The sequence below is a fragment of the Littorina saxatilis genome, linkage group LG5 (genome assembly GCF_037325665.1).
Source record: "Littorina saxatilis isolate snail1 linkage group LG5, US_GU_Lsax_2.0, whole genome shotgun sequence".
NCBI classification, from domain to species: domain Eukaryota; kingdom Metazoa; phylum Mollusca; class Gastropoda; order Littorinimorpha; family Littorinidae; genus Littorina; species Littorina saxatilis.
In genome coordinates, this window is record NC_090249.1 from 52,007,678 (window position 1) to 52,026,119 (window position 18,442).

At 46.9% G+C, this 18,442-nt stretch overlaps 1 protein-coding gene across 1 annotated transcript in view; it reads right to left on the reverse strand.

Annotated features, from left to right (window-relative positions):
* Positions 1 to 525: 525 nt before the first annotated feature.
* LOC138967416 (uncharacterized) overlaps positions 526 to 18,442 on the reverse strand; it is a 63,976-nt gene continuing 46,059 nt past the window's right edge. The window contains exon 2 of the mRNA XM_070339958.1: positions 526 to 8,265. Coding sequence (XP_070196059.1) covers positions 3,404 to 7,792 — 4,389 coding nt within the window. The 5' untranslated portion in view covers positions 7,793 to 8,265 and the 3' untranslated portion in view covers positions 526 to 3,403. The remainder of the gene's footprint in view (positions 8,266 to 18,442) is intronic.

The window sequence follows — 18,442 nt, forward strand, 5'->3', positions numbered from 1 at the left end:
CCGATTTTAGTTTTCACTGTGATGTTGTATGAGATTGGAAAAAGTAGACGGGTTCGGGATGGCTGGTGAGAAAGATATGTTTCTAAGGAAACAAAAAGATATTTACATTGCGTTTCTGGAAGCTATTCAAACTTTTTCCATTACTGAGAAAGAAACTGGTAAGTGAAAAGGAAAGGAGTGGTAAACGAAGGAAAGGAAGGGGGGGGGGGGGGGAAGAAGAACTGAAAATCACGTCATTTCGGAAAGAAAACCTCTATCTCCGGCACTGGAGCATCATTACTCATCACTCCCGTAGGTGTAGCAGAAAACAAAGAGAAGGAAGGAGGGTGGGGTGGGGTGGGGGGGGGGATACAAGTTTGCCTCTTGTCAAAAGTGTACATTCTTTTCATCTTTTCTGCGCTATCCCGAACATTTCAGACGCGTAGATCAGTTTCACTTTCATTCATTCCTAAACCGTACAAGAGAAGAGAAAGAGGGGGGGGGGGTAGAAATGGAGGGGGGGTAGGGTGGTGGGCTTGTGAGAACAGAGAGGGGGGGGGGATACAGGAAAAATAAGAACGGTTGAGGGAGGGGGACAGCGACTAAGACAGATAGAGAGAGAGAGAGAGAGAGAGAGAGAGAGAGAGAGAGAGAGAGAGAGAGAGAGAGAGAGAGAGAGAGAGAGAGAGAGAGAGACACACACAGAGACAGAGAGAAACAGAGACAGAGAGGAAAAGGGAGAGAGACGGAGAGAGAATTGGGATAACGGATCTAAAGAAGTAGGAATGGAGAAAGAGAGAGAAAGAGGGACAGAGACAGAGACACAAAGTGAAAGCGAGACAGACAAAGCAAAGCCATCCCGTCACCAATAAAACAAATTACTTTTCTCATAACAAGAAGCAAAGTAAAAGCATAATACTGAAACATTATTGGGATGCAAAAGTGATCACCGCACAAAAGTGCGGGGCAACTGACTAATCACCATGGAAACGAATCCTGAAACTTCTAAACCGGTTCCTCGCCAAACGAAAAACAAATCCCACCTTGCTGCCTTTACAAAATACAAAGGAACAAGTCTTTAGTGTCGTCATGGCAAAGTCTTTCTTTCTTCGAGAAACAGAAAGGTATTAAAACAAACCTATTACGCGACATAACAGAACCGCTATTGTACCAGCTGATCCATTTCGACGCGCTAGAACGAATACTTGGAATATTGCAAGGAAGAAGGGGGAGGAAGGAAGAACAGCTTCTCCGTAATAATTGGCCTTAGAACAAATACGTTTAAGGGTCAGAAAGGTCTTGAAAAGCCGCGCTGGAACAAATTGCCATAAGTTATGAGGGGAGCAAAATTGTGACTGCACCGCATTAGTTCTAAGACAATGAGAACACTTGGACAGAAACGCAGAGGAAATTAGAGGAGAGAAAATATCAGGAATCTGGCGCAAAGAAATTCTTGAATTGCACTCGCAGAACAAGCCCACCACTATACATCACATCTATCGTATAATATAGCGAATAATAATAGTTATAATAATGTTAATAATACCTGAGGTCATGTCTGGAAATTAATCAAGTCAAAAAGTCACACACAAACACTCTTGGACTGAAAAAAAAAGAGAAAAAAAAAGACTCACACAAACTGTAAACTGAAAACAATCACACAGGAAACGACAACCAAATAAGCATACTGAAAAGGAACACCTTCTCTCTTTGCTTCAACGCCTTAAACTGGCCAAACCTACTAGGTTTGCTCAGCTCAATAATTATGTAACTTCCACCCGGACGAGATAAATAAAAAATCTTCTTCACACAAGCTTTACAACGACGAAAGTCGTCAACTGTTCATACCGTATGCTACATAATCATTGTGAAATATATATATGTATCTCCTTGTTTTTTTGCCAGTCATTATGAATCGTACTGTTAGGAACACCGACGCTTAACACAGCTCAGCTGTGCATCTCGCACGTGAAAACTGTCTCCAATGCGTCTCCGAGCACACTTCTCTCGGGGTCACAGAAGAACTTGTTCCAAAGTTCTTTAGCATAACTTGTCCGATGTGTGTTCTGCGTCTTCTGTACACATAGTCTTTCGCCAATATTTGCACAAATAAACACAACAGCATCACAGAAACATTATATTTAACAAACAAACCGAACATAACCAAACGGAATACAGGGCGATGGGGAAAATGGGAAGGGGGAAAGGTGTGGACAAACACAAATGCTTCTTTAAATAAAACAGACTAGAGAGTCGCTTTTGTTCTCAACAACAGGTGCTTCGGTTCAGGTGCCATCGTTTGTTTCTTGGGCGAGTGATGGGAATAAATCACAACACGCACACAATTATATATATATTTGACTGGTTGCACTCAGAAACAGTACTGCTGAAATTCTTCTGTTTCGTCAGACGCCGGTAAATTTCTCCTTGTTTCAAAGTGAGATTATAGATCAGCCGTTCTCCTATAAGGAGAATCGATCAATATAATAGGGTGAGTAATAAAACACATCCACTGCATCGCAGCATATTATCATCATCATCGAATATCAACAGTTTCTCCTGCTGTGTATTTCGTCCTTGCACGTAAATGAGGAAGAGTATTTTTCAACACAAAGGTAATAAAATTCACACAAAGGATAAAACGTCACTGGAAAACAAACCGTAGGGAGACGTCCTTAAAATCGTGTCCACAACGAATATCAGACAGCAGACTTTTAGTGTGCTGTTTCAATGGAAAACACCCTTAAAATCTTGTCCGTGTTAAATATCAGACAGCAACCTTTCGGTGTGCTGTTTTCATGGAAAACGCCCTTAAAATCTTGTCCGTGCTAAAAATCTAACAGCAAACGTTGAGTGTGCTGTTTCCAAGAAAAACGCCCATAAAATTCGCCCGTGTTAAATATCAAACAGCAACAACTGTGCGTGCTGTGTCAATGCTGTTCGTGATTGTAGTCATAGTCTCTCAACGTAATACAACACAATATCTTCAACATGAAGATGGTTTTAGGATGGTGGAGGTCTTTGAAATGAAGCTCAGTTCACAACATGTCTAGGCCTCACGGTTTTTTAACGCTGACCTGGGAAAATTCGTCATGAAGGATAACATAAAGAAGAGTTGGCACACAACCTGTGTTGATGGTTTTGTCCTTCCAGCTCGCTACATACTAGCTTTCACACAGAACTTCTGTTGTTTCGACAATCCCATGTTATCCTAGTTCACACAGAACATATGTATGGTGTGTTCATTCATCGTAAGTCCATCCCACAACCATAGTCCTCAACAAACGTACGTGTACGTTAATTTAGCTTCAGCATGAAGTCCACAGAGAACTTTCTCGTCGTTCAGCTAACGAAAGGTTCACACAGAACTATCTATTCTTCAGACTTTTTGGTAAAGATGTTTTGTTGATCTTCTGCTACAGTTCTAGGGTGTGACTTCAGTCATGCGGAACGACCCTGACACGGGCTCGTGCACCCTTGGCCTCATGCTAGACATGAAGTTGTCGGCCAAGGTCAGGGACGCTGTTGCCTCCATGTCCTCTTCTTCCTCCTCCCCGGACATCTGGAATGTCTGCTTGACCAGATCCTCGGCATCAGCAGAAGCCTCCACAGGACTCTCGAAGGACGGCGTCTCCATGCTGCTGTTGCACGGTGCGGTGTTTCTAGACTCCTCAACGACTTCTGTGCGTGTGATGGGAGTGACGACTTCTTCTGCAACCGGTGTGGTGGTGGTGGTGTTGACGGTGGTGACGACGACACTCTTCCTCTGACCGTTGGGGCGGTTGAGGTGGTGGGGGCGACGGTGGTGATGGTGGAAGCGGGTGTAGTGGCTGTGGAGGCGGAAGGGGAAGGAAGTGGAGAAGGAGCAGAGAGTGCAGGAGAGCTTGCCCTTCATGGAGTGGTCCCGCTTGCGCGAGACAAAGTCTTTCAGCATGTGAATGTGAGATTCTCTCACGTGCATCTGGCAGTAGGCGTGCGTGGTGAAGCGAGACGGGCACAAGCCGCATTTGAATTGCTTCAGGCTCGGGGAGGCCTTGTCAGCGGGAACATCCAAAGCCTTCTGCTTCTTCTCGGCGCTGACGGCAATACCGTGCACGCTCTCTTCGTGGTTGTGCAGCCTGGAAAGAAAGTGGGTGTGGTAGTCGCAAGCTGAACACACGAACATCCTCTGCTGCCTCTTGAGCGCCGCCAGACCGTGCCTGCTGCCTGCAGACCTCCACGACTTGACGGGCTTGCGACCAACGGTCCTGGGCGACCCTGAGGATGTCGTTATCAGGTCCTTGTGACGGCGGTGAGAGTCGTCCACCTGCAGGCGGATCTGAGCGTTATGCTCCTGCAGGAGGTGCAGCTGCAGGCTGATCTCGTTGGGGAGCAGGATGCGGCAGACCTGACAGACCTTGGGCTCCAGCTCGGCCCCGAAGTGTGGCGCATGGCCCAGGGGCGGGGGCAGCATCCTGAGGTCCATTAGCTCGGGGCTGCAGGCCTCTGCGTGGTCCTTCATCAGGTGGGCTGACAGCCACTGAACGTTGCGGAACTCGCGGTCGCACAGGTGGCAGTTGACCGCCTGCGGGTCCTTGGTGTTGTTGTTGTTGTTGAAGTGGTTGTGGCGCTTGTGCATGAGGTAGCTCTTCTCCTCCTCGGTTCTATTGCTGCTGCTGCTGCTGATCTTCGACTGGCTCTCTCCGCTGGCTGACTTTGCTGACCGCTCTGAAGGGGGCAGGGGTATACTTTGTGGTACACACTTGCCGTCCAAGCGTGGGTACATGCCCTTGTCCAGCAAGAAGTTGTCTGGCTGGCTGGAGTGGTTGCTGGAAGCGTCGTTCTCTGAGGGGACAGGGGATCCGCTCATGGGGGAGAGGGAGGTTTCTGAGGGCGCGATGCCGTGCTTCTTCAGCTTATGCGTGCGGAGGAAGTACTTGTTGCACACCTCCTTGTTGCAGATATCGCACGTGACGCGCTGCGAGTTGCTCGGGTCCTTCCAACGGAACTGGTGCTTCTCGTAACTGTCTCTGCTTCCCCTGCTCATCCCTCCTCCTCCTAATCCTCCGTCCCTGCCTCCTCCTCCCATTCCTCCTCCTCCCATTCCTCCTACTCCCATCCCTCCTCCTCCCATTCCTCCTACTCCCATTCCTCCGTTACTCCCGCCCAAGATGAGGCCAGGTGGGAAGGCGAAGGGCATACCGGGCATAGGTAGACCCATCAAGGGGTTGCCATTGCTGCCTCCCATGCCGCTCATTTTGTTCAGGCCAGGTTTGGGTCCGGGCTTGGCTCGACTGCGATCAATGGGCGGTACGTCTACCTTAATGCCGTGGATGTTCTGCTTGTGGGTTCTGAGGAAGTACTTGCTGCAGAACTCTTTCTTGCAGATGTCGCAGTAGGCCTCAGGATCGATGCCTTCCTCCACCAGCTGGTCGTGGCTGAGGTTTGGGTTGGAGGAGGTCTGGGTCAGTCCCGCCATGCCGAACGGGGATTGTCCTGCTCGCATCATGTACTCGTTGTTGATCGTCTCCGACAGGAACGACGGGACGTCAGCGAACTTCTTCATGCTGTTGAACTTCTCCATCATCTTGTAGTCACGGCTGTACTCCTGGAAGTCTCTCATCTCCAGCTTGGGCATGATGAGGCCTTGGGGAGGCGGAGGGGGAGCCTTGGGTGACCCCATGGACATGTTGAGGGGACTGGCCATGGGGCGGCTGCTGGAGGGGGGCAGGTTGGTGGGGCTGCGCTGCTGGCTGTTGTCCCCCGGACTCCTCCCCTCTTCCTTGTCCGTGTCAATGCCGTGCATCTTCAGCTTGTGCGACTTGAGGAAGTACTTGTTGCACAGGTCCTTGTTGCAGATTTCGCAAATCACTCGGTCCGCCAGCTTGGCCGCTACGATGTTGCTGAACATGGTGGTGCCTCCTCCTGACCGACCGGACTCTCCGCTCTCTCTGTTGGCCTGGGAGACCGCCGCCTCGGCAGACATTCGGCGCAAGGACTCTGCGCTCGAGATGGGTGGCATGTCGGACTTGGGTAGGCTGCTTTCGTAGGAGTCGGGCAGCGAGGCTTCCATGTTCTTGCCGTGCTCAGTGATCTGGTGGATCTTGAAGGCATGGGCGTTGGGGAAGTCCTTGTCGCACTGGCGGCACGTCACCATCTGGTTGATGCTGGTGAGAGGAGGGGGGGTGAAGCGACTGTGACTGCCGCCTTCCTGCTTGATGTCTGGGGAAGGTGGGGGAGGCGGGATGAAGATGCCATTACTCTCCACCATGTCTCCCAGCATCTTGGCTTCTGGCGGGATGTCATCGCTCTTAATGCCGTGGCGGTTGGCCTTGTGGATCTTGAGGAAGTAGGCGTTGCTGAACTCCTTCCTGCACTGGCTGCAGAAGGTGTCGGGGTTGGGGCTGAGCTGCGAGGCCTGGGAGGTGGGTGTGTTGGGGGAGATACCCGGGAGAGAGCCTGGCATGGGGAGGTGCTGCGACATGATTGGGGACTGGGGATGATGGTGGAGCTGCGAGGCGTGGAGCAGGGGCTGGGGCATGTTGCCTGTGGGGATGATGGTCATCTGGGGCATTAACGGGTTGAGGACCATGACGCCGGGCGGCAGGGAGGGCATGCCCCCTAAACTGGCCATAGGCTGAGGGACGAACATAGGAGAGCCCATGGAAGTGGACATGGGCAGGTCAAGAAGGCTGCTACTTGCACGGCTGCGCTTGGTGGGGGTGGGTCCCGTCTCGGGGATGATGCCGTGCACGTCCTGCTTGTGCTTCTTCAGGTAGTACTTGTTGCAAAAGTGCTTCTGGCAGAACTCGCAGTAGTCCTCCATGCTGGGGTCCTTGGTGCTGGCGCTGCTGTTGCTGTTGTTGGCGGAGGAGGAGGAGGGGGTCTTGGTGTCCGACTGGCTGCCGGACATGCTGTTCATGACGGCCGTGATCACGCTAGACACCTTTTTCTGCGTGTCCAGTTCCGCCTCCAGCTTCTTTTGCTGGCTCTGGTTCTGCTGCTGCTGGCCATCCGCTCTTTCTTTCCGCAACTGCTGCTGCTGTAAGGGTGAAGGGGAGATGCTGACTTTGTGGGATTGGGGTGCAGGGAGGTTGACTTCGTAATGGGAGTTGGACCCATCATGGGGAAGGGGGGTGGTGGGGGAGCTGCTGTCGTAGATGCCGTGCTTGTTGGCTCTGTGAGTCTTGAGGAAGTACTTGTTGCAGAACTCGCGGTCACACAGTTCACAGTAAGCGTCCTGGTGGAAGATCTTCCCTCCATCCACTTTGTGAGAAGTGCCCTCTCCGCCGTTGGCCTGACTACGGGAAAACTCCTCAAAGTCTCTAGGGTCAGGCTGAGGCTTGGGCTTCGTCAGGGACAGAGCCTGACTCTGGCTTTCACCGTGACCGTTGGGCAGCAGCGAGTTCTCCTGAAACAGCTCGCTGCCCAGGCGATGGTAAGCCGTGGGGAACTCGGACTCCATCCTTGACCGCTTGACCAGCGCTGAGCCGTGGACGACGTCCATGTGGTCACGATGGTCGGAGCTGGTGGGGAAGGTCTCTGGACACATCTTGCAGCTGATGATGGACACATGCATGTCCAGGGGCGCGTCCCCTTCCTCCATCTCTCTATCCAAGCCTCCGTTGTGGCGTGGTGCCTCCTCCTCTTGTTGTTGTTGTTGTTGACCTCCTTGGAAAGAGGAGGAAGAGGAGGAGGAAGCTGGAGGTGGTGGGGGTAGAGATCCCGGGCCACCTGCGTTGTAAGCTGAGGAGTCGGGGTCCATCCCAAAAGGTACCCGGTTGGGCTTCGTCTGCTTCCGCCGACTGGCCTTCATCGTTTCCATGGTGATCATGTCAAGATGTGGGTGTATGGATGCAAAAAGGTTCAAACAAAGTTCAGTCTTTGTGAAGACTAAGAATCACACTGGCGCACACTGGAGTATAAAGTTTCCACTACACAAAACGGCACACGACACACTGTTCAAAAGGAAGATGTCTTGTTTTTTACAAAGAAGGTAGAAAAGGGGGTAGAAGAATCTCACGCTTGGCTTGGCTCACGCGAATCAGGTCTGGACACTCAGGCAAACACAATCACGATGCAAACAAGTAGCTGTGGTTGGAGAAACTGATAACAAAGTTCTGAGTCCCTCTCGTCCGTTCTTAGTGATCTAACTCGATCACGTCGACTCCGAGTCTTTTTCTATTTCCCTGAGAAAAAAGCTGGGTGAGTCAGTGTCTGGTGATCAGAGGACGAGGCGTCTCTTTGCCATCTTGGACTGCAGTTGACTGACAGGCTTGTCACGGCGCAGGCACGACGCTGCCGTCACTGCAACACACAGAAAAGAAAGGACAACATTACAAGAGTGTCAGGCCAATCATTATCAATCTGTCCCTGCCCTACTACTACAACCTTCAAACGACTAAGTCCCTTCTTCTCCTATTACCCCTCCACCCACCCACCCCCTCTCTCTCTCTCTCTCTCTCTCTCTCTCTCTCTCTCTCTTTCTTCGCCCACCCTTGGACTGAAATCTTAAAGGTACCACAACCTCTGTCTCTCACCCCCATCTCTCTCTCCTAAATGAAGTTGAGGTCCAACAATCTTCACAAGACTGAAGCCTCTCTCTCTCTTTCCTTGTAGCTGCTTTAAGCCTATCACCATCTTTTTATTTCTATCCCATCTCTGTGTGGAAAAAAAGTTACATCATTGGCAAGCAAAGCAAGCTGCAAAGGAGAAAAATGACCAGAAGAAAACACCGCGGCCGAGACAAGAGACAAGACAAGACAAGAGTTAGCGGCCAGGTGTGGCCTGAAATTTAAGCAGGGCTTTCATTATCTAGATATTAATCCCAACTAGAGTGAGGCCGGCAATGCAATTTATGCTTCATTTTGAAGGCCGTAACGAGGCAATTGTCAGCACAATAATAACAATCTCAGGCCCCACTGGCCAATCAAGGCCCCGGTCCCATAGCCGCCGCTCCAATGGGGTTTTTCATAAATAGATTTGTCTGCATAGTACACGACCCCCACAGGGTGGCGACAAATTCCATTTAAATGCAAATTACTCTGACTGGCGCGCCCCCGTCCGGAAGACAAAAAGAAGCCGGGCATCTACCACGCACACTCACACCAACACCGAAGCTAGGGTCCCTTCCAATGACCGGACCCGGCCAGCCAGACACGATTTGGTCAGTTTCTGGAATATGATTTCAAAAGTGCCAGATTTCGACTATGGAGGCCTCCCCTGGCACGGTGAACAAAGCCTGGCATTTACTGTCGCTCAATCGTCCAATATCTCCCTTTCGCTTCCAAGCTGCTCGGGCCGGCCACAGCTATCCCCCCCTTTCCTCTCTCTCACTCACCCCCTCCCTCCTCCTGCAAGCGGAGAGAGCGAAGACTGTGACTGTCCAGGAACCGAGAGAAACTGTCCAGAAGTATTTTGTCTCCTCCTTAGTCTCCTCCTCCCTGTCTCTCTCCTTCCACCGGAAAGAGATTGCAAGTACTGTAGTTTTCCAAGAACCGAGAAGAACTGTCCATAAGTATTTTGTTCCTTTCCCTCCCTCCAACCCTCCTTCCTTGCACCGAAGAGAGAGCGAGGTCTGCGACTGTCCAGGAACTGAGAGGAACTGATTATGTCCACTACTATTTTTTTCCTTCCTCTATCTTTCCTCCCTGGTGTGCCTGCCCGGCGCGCTGTCCACTAACGCTCGCAATGTCCAGTCTGTGACCGACACTACGGCCTGGCGGACACTGGACCGAGAGAGAAAGGCAGAGGACAAAAAAAAGAGGAGGGGTCTTGGACAAAAGGGGGAGAGGGATAAGGAGACGGGAGAGGGGGGGGGGGGGACTTCACAGACAGTTGAATGTTTGTGAACTATAATTATACTGATAAATCACTTGTCATAATTTGCATTCAGGGTTTGATCCGGGGGACGGGCGTGATAGATGGTAGGAGACACAATCAGTGGCCCGGAGGGTTTACAATCGGCCCGGGCATATGTCACGCGTGTTCAGGACCCTCCCCTTCTCTCCCCCCCCCCCCCCCCCCCGCCTCCCTCTCCCGTCCCCGTTCCTGACAGTATCCCCCCCCCCTCCCCCCACCTGGCCTTCCTACCTTTCTTATATATGTTTGACTTCATTCAGGTTCTCTCTCAATAGGCTCTTTCCTTGTTCGCCTTCATTCGTTCATCTCTCTCTACCTGTCTTTCCTTGTCTGTCGCTCTCTCCCTTTCACTCTATCACTGTCTTTTTCTCCATCTCTCTCTCTCTCTCTCTCTCTCTCTCTCTCTCTCTCTCTCTCTCTCTCTCTCTCTCTCTCTCTCTCTCTCTCTCTCTCTCTGGCATAGCCTTAAATCTTAATCCTTGTAAAAGAAAGTTCAATTCAATTCAATTCACTCTCCTCTCTCTTTCTCTCCCCCCCCCCCCTCTCTCTCTCTCTCTCTCTCCAGACCAAATGCAGCTGCCACTAGTTTGCGTCCTGTTGCCATAGTAATATACTTTAGTATTGTGTCATTGTCTTCCAATCTTTGCTCGTACTTATTTTTTCCTAACTATTTTCAGACCTCAGATGCATGTGTATTTATGTGTCGCGTCTTGCAATGCTTTAATAATAATAATAATAATAATAATAATAATAATAATAATAATAATAATAATAATAATAATAATAATAATAATAATAATAATAAGGGTATTTATAGGGCGCAAATCCTAAAATAGTTCTAAGCGCCTTACAACCTTCTCCTTTGTTTAGTTTTTGTTGACACTTTTTTTTATAATTAAAAAAAGTTATGTAGACACACTGAATAAATTCATTCTGCCAGGCTACCATACTCCCCCTCCCCCCCCCCCCTCCCCCTTCCTCTACTATTTCCTCTATTAGTTCTACCTCCTTCCGTGCTACCTCCCCCCATCCCCTCTTTTTATCCAGTCTCGTCAACTCTCCATCTCTCTTGGTTTCACTGTCGACACTTAATCCATACAAAACACTTCTTGCTTTTGCCGGACATAAATTTTATTATGGTTTGAATGCAGACGCCACAAAGTCGTTTACAGAGCAGCGAGGTTGGAGAGAAAGGATCAGGAGAATGAAAAGGTGATGAGGGCAGGGCAGGGGGGGGGGGGGGGAGAAATAATGAGAAGAAAGAGACAAAAGAGAGAAAGGGGGAGGGGGGGCGACAAAAAAGTAGAGACAAGAGAACAGTTGTAAGGAGAGAGAGAGAGAGAGAGAGAGAGAGAGAGAGAGAGAGAGAGAGAGAGAGGTAGAGCGGGAGAGAGAGAGAGAGAGAGAGAGGTAGAGCGGGAGAGAACGAGCGAGAGAGAGAGACAAATACAGACTACAGTAAAACAAAATAAAAAATAAAAGCAACACGCAGAGAAGAAGAAAAAAAAGAAGGAAAGAAAGAAAAAAAGAAAGAAAGGAAGAAAGGAAGGAAGGAAGGAAAGAAGGAAGGGAGGAAGGAAGGGAGGAAGGAAGGAAGGAAACAAACAAAGAAAAGAAAAGAAAGAACAGGAAGACAGACAGACAGATAGACCAAAATACACACACAGCCACACAAACATCCTGCCAGACAAAAGCATATTTATTTTTAAAATTCAAAAAGGATGTGATATCAACAATATTCAAAAACAGGTAGTACTGCTAGACGAAACCGGAACATAAAGAAAAGACATCGCGGAAGAGAGGGGGGGGTGGGGGGGGGGGAGGAGAGGGGGAGTGAGACGGAATAGGGATGGCGGTTTATACCTCGCGGGCGAAGTGCCAAAGAGTAATGTTAGCGCAGGATTGTTTCATTTCGGACGACGGATTGAGAAGGCTGGCGACCAGTGATGGATCCCTTTTCGTGTGTCCACTGAATGCTGTCTGGTGTTTTATTACACCGTCACATTGGATTACCGCTTTGTCTACTCTACTCCCCCCCCCCCCCCTCCCTCCCTTCAATTCCCCACTCGTCCCCTCCTATTGTAGATGGTTGTTTTCATCAATTTCATGAAAAAAAATGCCTTACCTTATTTCTAGGATAGGCAGCTAGAAAACATAATTATGTATGTACTATTCCGCGGTATGGTAGTTCACACAAAAGGACAAAACAAATTGAATTGCGTAAAAAGAGAGTCAGGGAAGAGTGAAAGAGGGGATTGATAGAGATGATGGCATAGAGTGTGGGGGGGGGCAAAGAGAGAGTTGACAAAATGACAATAAAAGAGACCATACACGACAGACAGAGAGACAAACTAAAACGTCAATATAAAGTACAATGCAGACCCAAAGAATCCTTCATCTTGTCCAGAAAAAAAAATCACCAATACTCCCAGGACACGCACAAATAACACACACACTTTTTTTTCTCTCTGTAGGGCAATAGCTCATTTGGTCCCAGACAAATTATAATGAGATTTGGGAAGCTTTATGCTACAAACAGATTCTAAATCAGGTTGTCGGCGGCGGTAAAAAAAAGGAGGAAAAAAGGCTCGGGGATCTTAAGCTACTTTACAACACGGCTGACAAGAATGCCCGCAAACAAATTCAAAACTTTGACTTTCATCGATCCGCTAGTGGCCTGACAAATTGCCGGAAAATTGACCTCGAATCGACAGTTAGCCTTCGAGTCAACAGCTTTTTTATCAGCTTACACACAGCATAACGCCACGGAGTCGGCTAAGGCCTCTTCTTGTTACCCTGTCTTTTTCCATCCTGTGACTTGCTTCTTCTATGTCTCTTTTTCTTCTTTTTCTTTGCTCTCGGTCACTCCCCCCCCCCCCCCTTACGATGGAAACAGGTCTCCTCTCTCTATTCTCTTGCTTAATTCATCTCTCTCTCTCTCTCTCTCTCTCTCTCTCTCTCTCTCTCTCTCTCTCTCTCTCTCTCTCTCTCTCTCTCTCTCTCTCTCTCCCTGTCGTTGTTCATGACAGGAACAAGCAACAAACAGTGCTATACACACGCAGAAGAAACAGTGACAGGAAAGAGGCTCAATCGGAAGGAAGATACTTAGGTGGAGAGACAGAGAGAGAAAGACAGAGACAGACAGATAGGCGGAAACAGACAGACTGGGACAGTAACAGAGATAGGGAGGCGGAGACACAGAAAAGCTATCAGAGAGACCGGGAGTAAAATAAAGATATTTTCGAACGAAACAAAAATCCAAAATTCCAAGCTTTAATGCTACACATTAATCATTCGCTCAACACATCCAATTAGATTCCCAACACACACAAAAACAAAAACACACACACACACGAGCGCGCGTGCACGCACGCACGCACGCACACACACACACGCGCGATAACGCAAGAAAAGAAAAAAGTCTTAGCACAGATTCAAAAAAGAGTCATCCCATTAAATCGGATAGGACACGCAGACGGGGTCCCAATCTGGCGATGGACAGGGGGGTAGGGGAAGGGGAAGGGGAAGGGGGGAGGAGAGACTGGACACTGAGAGCGGCGGACACACAGATCAAAGCGGACGATAGCGCGTCGCCTGCGACCGGGTCGATACATGACGTCACGTGGCCATGCCCATTTATGGTCAAACTGGGGCGGTCCATCCTGAATGCGCGGTGAAAATGATGATAGTTTATAGTGAAGACTGACGGGCCGCTAATACCAGAAAGCCTTCAGTTTGCTGGAATCTTCAAAGACATGAGAATAGTAGAGGCCTGTCTTTGCCACTTTCATTTTATTCCAGGGCTTTATTGGTGCGGAAAAAAAAATCAAAAGAGACTCCCGAACGGAGGGTTCGTCTGAAGTGGAAAACATTTTCGTCGTGTTTCTTCTCCCACATTCAAATTCATCAACACGCCTCAGCATCAGACTTTGTCCAAAACGTCCCTTTGTTATGTAAATTGCATTTGAAATACAAAAAAAATAGTCGCTGCTAAACGAGTGTGTCCATTGGGCAACGCGTTTGAGAGCCTTACACATATCGACATCACAATAAAAAAAAATGTATACAACCCGTCAGCGCCAAATCTTTTTTACTAAGCGCCGCTGAAATACTTTTAAACAGGGGCTGCTTCAATGTTAGTACTAATGCATGAAAAGGAACCGTTGTCCGACGAAACAAGCAGAGCGAAAAAGAATCAAATAAGGACAAAACAGAAGAAAAAAACGCAGTGAAAAAACGTCCCTCACTTACAAAAAATCCGAGAAAACAAGACAAAGCTTCATGCAGAAAATCAGCGGCAGTTTCAAGATGATACACAATGATAACGCTGTAGAGTGGGGGAAAAGTCCTCGTTTTCTCCCATGACGTGGATGGAAACTAAAACCCTCTCTCTCTCTCTGTACAAAGCCTGTCAAGGGAGCTTAAAACGGCAGCAGAGTGGACGCAGACACTTGACAAAGACTTAGACCTGGCAGTGTCCAGGCAAAGGGGGACACAGGCAATTTAAGTCAACGGTTTGATGAATCACTTTCTCTTGCAGAAAGCAAAGCAGATTATTTCAACAAGTTGACGACATCCTTGCCCTCCAGCCTTTTGATGTCCGAGCTGCCCATGTGACAGCTCCCATGCTTCTCAGTTATTCCCCTTTTCTTTCTAGATTTTTATGTTGGGGGATTGTACGGGGAAGGGTTTTTACCTTTTCCTTGGTTTAAACTGTTTTATTCAACGTTTGTGCATTATTTACAAATAAAAAAACCCGCATATAGAGTAAACAACAACAAGCATAATGCTTATAGTGGTGTTTACAGTTTTCTAGAAAAATACATATAAATGGCGGCTATTGTACAGTTTAAATGAAGAGCAAGCAAACATGAAAAGAAAATTGAATGAAAAATGTACATCAAAACAAAAATCCGTTTAAGAATACATATATAATATTTATGGTATTAGCATGTTGATACAGGTATGAAAGTAATCGATGAATCTTGGCTGCATGCAGTTTCCTCCTATTCAGTATGGAGTTTTGTTTTGGGTTTTTTTTCTGAAGGGGCTCCCCCCTTATATTCTGAACACAGATCTAACTCTGCATTTTGGTCTACCTGTGAGCTTGTCTTCTCTCTCCTCATGTATGTACTGTCCTTTCTTCGATTTTACTCTCTCTCTCTCTCTCTCTCTCTCTCTCTCTCTCTCTCTCTCTCTCTCTCTCTCTCTCTCTCTCTCTCTCAAGTAACACACCACATTCATAGTAAACCCCATCATGTCTCTCCCTGTCCACAAAATCTGATAACAAAAGGCGAAATGCTGCAGAATATTACAATACAATGCATGATGAATGCTTATGACTCTCTTTCCCACCCCCACCCCCCTCCATCCCTCCTCTTCGCACGCTCTCATGGTAATCCTCGTGATGCAGGAAGGATATAGCACCAAGGACCTTTGCTTTTCTAATGTCCACCAACATGCGGCGCACGCGACGCTCGAGTTGCTAGACACAATTCCATGCACAGATTGTCCAATTTCTCGTCCTGAAATGCTGACACAAGCGCTTACGTGAAGAAGAAAGGGACAACGCATGAGGATGGCTTGATGGCATGTCAAAGCACAAGTCTGTCGTTCCATGCGGAGAGAGGTGGAGATAAAAAGTAAAATAGTAGAAGAGACAGAGAGAGAAGAGAGGAAGAGAGAGAGAGAGGAAGAGACAAACAGACAGTCAGACAGACAGACAGAGAGACAGACAGACAGACAGACAGAGACAGACAGACAGACAGAAAGTGGCAGAGATTCAGACAGAGACACACGCACACATCATGTTACGGGTCTCAATCAAAATACGACATTTACGTCATCTGCAACCAAATATAATAAACGGTTCCAGAAACGAAAAGTAAATTCTTTCTGCTTTGCTCAAAATCGAACAGAAACGTCTGAAACTAATTACCCAAAAAACGTTACATCAAACTCTTATTCCAGCTTTTATTTTGTCAGCATTAAAAAAAATAGTTCCCTATAACTCTTTCAGCATATCAATTACGTGTCCCCATCGCTCACTCACTTGATTTTGATCTCCCTGTTATTTTATTGGTGACGTCAATTCCGTCATCAAAGTTTATAACTGGTAGTGATAAACATATTCTTTCACGATACAGCACGGAACCCCTGCGCCGTACAAAAATTAATGGCCTGACATTATGGTATCATTCGTTTCAAAGTTCAAAACCGATCTTGTCTGAGAAAAAAGGTTTCAAGTTTTTACGACGTTGTCACGCTGCTAGACACTTCACAATTCAATTTTTTTGTTCTCATATTTTAATGTCCTTAAAGACATTGCCACGGCTCTTCATTTCTAGATGTCTAAACACTGTACTCCTTCACTTCAGTTGAAAATCCTTTGTAGAGAATGCAGGGAGGGTGGGGGGGGGGGGGGAATGGTAAAAGCGAGGACGGGAATGGAGGGACAGGGGGTGAGAAGGTTGGCGGAAAGGGGGGGAGGGAGTTTTAACAGTGCATACGTCGTGTGAAGATAAGCATTGTTAGGAGCATTCAAAGCTAATTTTCAGTACGAAAATAAAAGCATCAGAGAGGAAGGAAGGAAGTGAACGTTTGGAACAATACGTCGTCACAGACAAACGTAACTTTTCCAGGTAGTTGCCACTTTTACAAAAAGGCCATAAAGTTGTTAGACTGGAAGCACAAGCTGATTGTGCTATTAATCAGCCTCGTAAAAACCAGGTAAAAAAAAGGAAGACGATGCCTCGTCGAATATGATACCGACTTAAAGTTCAAAGAAAGGATTCATAAAGACCCTAATGAGGAGAAAATAAAATCTGAAAATCATGAAACACGCTTGGATAAGGAAGATGTCGCAACATTTTAAAGCCCCAGAAACAATCTTTGAAACCTAAAACCCCCAACGTAATAACCACCTATTATCATTCCGTCTATTAAAAGGGGGAATAGATAGGACAAAGGAACAGAAAAATGAGGTTTGGTTCCCTGTAATATTTTACCGTAAACATTAATTTAAATTGATGTCATTTTATCCTCGACAGGCCGGGAGCCATTAGCTCCTAGCAATTGAAAAGAGATATTGCAAAAGTACTGCGTTCTTAGATATCAATTATTTTCTCTTTTGACTGAGAACAAGCAGTATAAATGAGATAAATCGTAGAAAAAGCCACCACGTGACTTAAGGCTGTTGCCTATTCGGTATATGTGGGTATAACACGGTAGATAAGTTCACTTACTTGCGTTTTAGTTGCCTTATTTAGTTTTTACATAATCATTGCTGTAGTTTTTCATCTTTCATCGTAGTGTGTTTGATTCAACATAAATATGAACTTGTCCTCTAGATATTTTTAGACGACATTGAAGGTGAATCTTGCATGATGACATCAACAAAATCTAACAAAAATGTTCCCCCAAAAGTCATCATCCTTAAACTTTATTTGACTGAGGCTTTGACAATAGCCGTCAGCACGTTACAGTTTCGTGTGACCAATAAAAATGAATGCAGCCATAATATAGTAAATTCAGGCCCGACCAAAAACCTGAAACCCTGGCTTGGAGAAAAAGAACAGATGACGGAATGAAACCCGTTTTAATATATGTTCTCTCCTCATAATCCCGATTCTCTGCCAAAGGAACAAGAAAAAAAATAGGGGAAAAAAGAAGGGAACAGGTTTTAATACGATCTCCCATTACTGTTTATTCTTCCCCGCGACAAGGACGTAAAAATAGTTTTTTAAAGAAGAAGATTCATGCCTCCATTATGCTTTATTCATTTCAACACAACAAGCGTTGTGGTGGGTCTTGTTTCTCATTCAATTGACAAAAGTACACACACACACACCCACATCAAGAGCTCTTGTGCTCAGATATGTATGTATCTACGCCAACATGTTCATGATCTTATATTCAAAATATAATTATACAACGCGCGGTTAACATTATGACGCTCGCCGAGTGAGCGACTCGAGTTGTTTGGCCAAAGTGTTTCCAGCATTTAAACCCAGTTCCCCTTTTCTGCCGTCATTAAAAAAAACCGCATTTGTCATTACAACGACACGTACAAAGCAAACGATCAATAGATCAACATAAGTAGAATGATGATCGTCAAGGCATTAACGAGGCAATAGTTCTCGTGCTGGAATAAATAGCCTGGTTTCTTCTCTATGTGTGGCAATTCAATTCAACTGTTGAAAATGGTTCAGCTACTGAGAATTGTTTCAGAAAAGGCAGCTCCAAAGAGACTCAAATCCTAAACTGGTTCTAGGGAACAGAAATAACAACCAAAACGCAGTCGTCTTTGGACTTATGCACAAACTAAACGATAAAAGTTTAACCGTTTAACCCAGTGCTTCGGCGCCAACGGTTAGCGTCATTCATTTTTGAAAACGCTAAAATTGCATGTTACCAGAAGTTTGTGCAAACTCCCAAAAGTCGATTTTTTTTTAACGGTATTCAGTATCTCAAAGAGATAATCATTTCAGTGTCTCTACCTCACACATTGTGTCAAATAAAAGTTGGCCAATAACGAGGCACTAACTGTTCATTTATGTAAAACTCTTGCATTTCATGCTTGAGTCATGCGGGCCCTTATTATACAATTTCAGTGCAACAGCTG